The sequence below is a fragment of the Electrophorus electricus genome, chromosome 6 (genome assembly GCF_041902795.1).
Source record: "Electrophorus electricus isolate QZ-2024a chromosome 6, ASM4190279v1, whole genome shotgun sequence".
Classification (NCBI taxonomy): domain Eukaryota; kingdom Metazoa; phylum Chordata; class Actinopteri; order Gymnotiformes; family Gymnotidae; genus Electrophorus; species Electrophorus electricus.
Genome location: NC_137502.1, coordinates 27,002,179 through 27,007,172, shown reverse-complemented (window position 1 = coordinate 27,007,172; position 4,994 = coordinate 27,002,179). Strand labels below are relative to the sequence as shown.

General features: G+C 42.7%; 1 protein-coding gene across 1 annotated transcript; it reads left to right on the top strand.

Moving 5' to 3' along the window:
• Positions 1-1,338: 1,338 nt before the first annotated feature.
• Positions 1,339-4,328, top strand: sdr42e1 (short chain dehydrogenase/reductase family 42E, member 1). The gene is given in 3 exon segments (XM_027021163.3): positions 1,339-1,802; positions 2,258-3,048; positions 3,051-4,328. Coding segments are annotated over 3 exon segments (1,083 nt in total). The 5' UTR covers positions 1,339-1,737; the 3' UTR covers positions 3,278-4,328.
• Positions 4,329-4,994: the final 666 nt, after the last annotated feature.

Here is a 4,994-nt window from a genome sequence, read left to right as displayed (position 1 = left end):
TATTGTTTTTAATGTTTAAAATGAGGTTTTTGAAAGGAACACGGGAGTAATCCGTGAGTAATAGTTTATAGTAAAAATACGTTTTACTTCATAATAAAAATATGACAGAACCATATATCAAAAATATTGCAAAACAGCGTCTCAGGCATAAATCGACGTATTCGTAACCATTTTTGTGTAACTGCTTAACGGAATGTAGCTTTTACATGTACATTTACGGCATTTAGCAGACGCTCTTATCCAGTCACTTACAAAAGTGCTTTGTCGTTTACTCACAGAATACATCCTAGTACAGTAGGTTAGAGTCCAATATAGCAATGATCTATAATACTGTGGAAATACGGGGCTCACTGCTGATACCTAGAAGTGCAAAACACATATAATAGCTCTATAATAGACAAGTGTAATAAACAAGTACTAGAGTTTGTTAGTCAACATCAGTGTAATAAACAATACCCTACAATAAGTACTAGTTTAGTCAACATAGGAGTCAGTGGTCATTTAAATACCCCACAAATATATGGGTCTTCAGTCTGCGTTTGAAGACTAGAAGGGACACTGCTGTCCGGACAGCAAGATATTAAATGCTTTGGATGTCTGGTTCCTAGAACTTTCTGTAGTAAATTTCTCTAGAAAGGGGCATTTGGCTCAAAAAAACACTCCTAATGACTTTGTTTACATCTTAACCACTGAATGATGAAAATCTCTAAAATCGGTAGTGCTCCCCTTTAACCACACAGACGCACTAAAACACAAGATTGCTTTGCTTTAAAAAGAACCCAACCTTATTGCAGACCCGGTTTCATACATCGTACACCAGACCCTGCAAAGTGCAAGTCCAGGCCAAGTCTAAAACAGATGGCACTAATATTTACATGGTGCCGTCTTTCGATGTCCAGGAGCAAATTTGGACACCACGCCAGTCTTCAGAGACGTAGGGAAACACCAAGTGCAGCGCTCTTGACGCACTGATAACGCATTCACAAAAGCTTTAATAGTCAAAAGACACGCAAAACACTCTTTGCGGTGGGAAAGAAGGGATTTAGGTTAGCCTGTTAAAAAATAAACCGTGAAGTCGCTAACAAGTCGACTAGCAGACTGGAAGACAGCCCATTTGAGATGTCATTTGTGTAATTAGTGGCATTTTATCGTAAAACGGTTTACATAAGATAGAGTTGTAGCAGTTCGGTGTTTCCTTTCTTAATGAGATGCATGAGTCTTTCCCGATGGCAGGTGGTCAAACGCTGGTGATAACCCAAAATTAGCAGGAGGCATGTCTCCGCCTTCCCATTTCCCAGGAAGCGTTTTCACCAACACACTGGACTCCGCACGGTAAGATTTGTATTTACATACTGGATACATAATCTATTTACCCCGTTATGTGTTTTTGTAACAACTGACGAAGTATCCAACGAAAGTGGAGGATCACCATCTATTTAATCCGAGTGGTTGGTCCAATCATAATAGTTTTTCGCATGAGCATGTATGCAGTTATGCAGAGGTTATATGGTTTATTTGCAAGCAAAACACAATATTTCATGCAGCATATCAACTGTATTACAAGTTTTAAAAACGTCCTGTTATTGGTAGCATATTGGGACGTAATTAACCAGTACAACTCTTTTACATAAACGAAGTTAGCGCGCCAACCGCACAAATGAAACCCGATCTAAACACGAGGTTGTTCGCTTCCCCCTCTCAAAGATCTGGAGAGGGGTCTGACAGCACCCTTTTACGATGCATGCCCATCATCAAGTGGACACTTATGTCATTACCGGCGGCGGAGGTTATTTTGGCTTCCGGTAGGTTCCAGTCGCTCAGTCTTTTGGCACACACCCTGTCGGTTCCGCTTCACTTTCTAAACAATGTAGGTGCCAGGATGTAGCCTGTGACAACGGCTCACTTTCACCTGTCGCAATACCTGCAGTCACAGCTAGATGTCGACACTAAACCGATACATTGGCTTTCTAAGACGCTTTTCTTCAGAGATGCAACAAGATAATATTGTTTAGTGACTTTCTAAATAAAAGTGGATATCTTTGTGTTGCTTGTTACGTTTATTAGTTCTGCTTTGATTCACACCAGTAATTACCTGATAAAGTGCATTATGTGCAATATAACACTTTAAATTCACAAGTACAGGTGCTTACACCTTATAAATATACTTCATACAGTATTAATAAATTGTTTAGTGAGGATGCAATGTTTTGGAGTCATATTACAGACCAAATTTGCTCATTTACTTCTTTTTGTGCAGCCTTGCTTGCACGATCTGCAAGAAGTCGTATAAAATCCTCCTGTTTGACGTGAGGCCACCTAGCCAGCCGTTGCCAGGTGGTGTGGAATTTGTACAGGGTAATGTGTGTGACTACGGGATGTCCGGCAGAGAGCAGCTCAACCAGAAGCTGACCGAGGAAGTGAACATTCAGGAGACGGAGAACGTTATTAAGGCGTGCGTGGCCCTTGGCGTTCCCCGCGTGGTTTTCACCTGCAATGTGGTCTTTGGTGGACAGGTGATACATGGCAGCAACGAAACGCTTCCCTACCTACCCTTACACCTTCATCCGGACCACTACATCAGGACCAAGTTGATAGCGGAGAGGCAGGTTCTGGAGGCGAACGGTGTGCTGTTGGCAGGCGGGAGAGGGGTCCTGCAGACCTGTGCCCTGCGCTTTGCTGGGATTTACGGGTCTGGAGAGCAGAGGCATCTCCCCAGGATAGTGGGTTACATCAAGTGTGGGCTCTTTAGGTTTGTGTATGGAAACCCAGGCAGCCTAGTGGAGTTCGTGCACATCAACATCCTCACGTCGGCACACGCGTTAGCTGCTGCGGCACTCACGAAGGAGCGCGGCTGCCACGCAGCCGGGCAGGCCTACTTCATCTCCGACGGGTGGCCGGTTAACAACTTGGAGTTCTTCAGGCCACTGGTGGAGGGTCTGCGTTACTCCTTTCCTAGGCTGCACCTGCCGCTCTCCCTCGTCTACCACTTCGCCTTCCTCACCGAGATGGTCCACCGCGTCGTGGGCCGCACCTACGACTTCCAGCCCCTGCTGAAGCGTACAAGACCGCCATGACCCACTTCAGCACGGGCAAAGCCAGGGTAGAGCTGGGCTATGGGCCCAGGGGATACAACCTGGGGGAGGTGGTGGCCTGGTTCAGGAGCAGGGGCCACGGCAGAAAGCGTGCCGCCTCGCCAGCAAAGAGGCTAGCTCTGGATGTGCTGCTGCTTGCCGCCGGTCTGGCACTGGCTCTCTCCTTCCTGCCTCTTGTGTGTTAATAAAGTACAATGTCGCAAAAGGCACGTGACATTCAATGCTGTCTCCAGTGTGGTCATGTTCTGACATCTGTATCCAGTGTGCCCATATTCTGACATCTGTCTCCAGTATGGCCATATTCTGACATCTGTCTCTAGTATACATTTTTGACACAGGGGTTTTTGTGTGAGAGGTGATATCCACTTATCTATTGTGAGGGGTCGCTGTAACTTGTGTAAGTGTTATTTTTCCAGGACACATGTATTATGTCTCTCCAGCACACATGTATTGTGTCTCTCCAAGACACATGTATTGGGCAGGTATATTACAAGGGTATTTTGGTGTCAAAAGCACTTACTTATATGTATTTAAGTAATTATATATCTGTGTTGTTTTCTTTTTCCAAATCCTTATACTATGTCTTATGTTGTGCTTATACTGGGTTTAAATGCCACAGACCTGTTACTTCAGAAGATTATATTCACAAAACGTTGTACTGAGCACTGTTGAGATAAACAAAATATGGTACTGGAGAAGTGTCATACTTGAGTTTTTAAATGTTTTTCAACCTAATCTCAGTTGATCACACAAGTAATGTATGGTTAAATTCCATGAACAATCATTTCAGTGCATCCAGTTGCAAAACACTGGAATGTACCAGGAATGAAGGTCAGATAAAAGCTGTCTCCTCATACATATGAACGTTGAGACTCGGGTGTATAAATCACACGTTAGTAAAAGGCAAAGGAACCGTATTGTTAAAGGGCTTTTGTGCTCTCTCAGAGATGGTGTATTGTGCACTTTAACACTTTAAATCCACGATCAGTGGTTGATCCAGCAGTATTTATCACCGCAGGAACCTCTAATACTGCCTTTCACATAACGTGACCACTGAAGTTTAAAACATAGATACGTCCATGTAACATATATGTTATAAATAGTCTTGGCACTGTTTTCTGCAACTTCTGACTGTGGCTTTGAAGATCAACCCAGTTCAGCACCTCTCCCTGTCAACAGAAACAACTTTACAATAATGTAATTGTTTACAGTGACATTTGCCTACTTTTAAATACATTGTTCAATACAAAAATAAAATGTTAAAACAATTCAGCAATCAATTTTTCTGAATTTTACATACAAGTGACCGCCTGTTTCGAGTCACCTTGTCCCTCCTCCCGGTGACCCACTAAGCATTGAGCTTTCGTCTCAACAGGGACTACACATGAAACTGATACAGGGACAGTTACAAAAGGAACCCATACGGAGAAGTAGGTGTTCGGCGCAACTGTAACATGATACGTGTTAAGAGTTTAAGTGTTAAAAAAAGGATAAGCCCTTGGTGTGAATAACTGACTGAGCTGTATACTGATGTTGAAAACGTCTGTATACATGTCGGAATGCATTAATATGTATACACATTAAGTTATATAAAGAGAAAGGTGTGCACGTAATATAATGGATAATGTAAATATTCGGAATATTCATGGCCATACCTGAGTCAGTATATTTCCAAAGGGACAAACTGAATAAACGGAACACGTTTACTTCAAACAGAAAAGGTTTCATGCAAAGGTGTGTTGTCTTGTGCTTCTGCCAGTCACGGGCCACTTGTAATTACTATCTTATGTTTTAATTATAGACAAGGGTAGTGCAGACTTATGATCAGTGAACAAGAGGAAAATACTTTAATCAGTCATTTTCGATAAGAACCTCATTTATTGAATTCATAACCAATCGGGG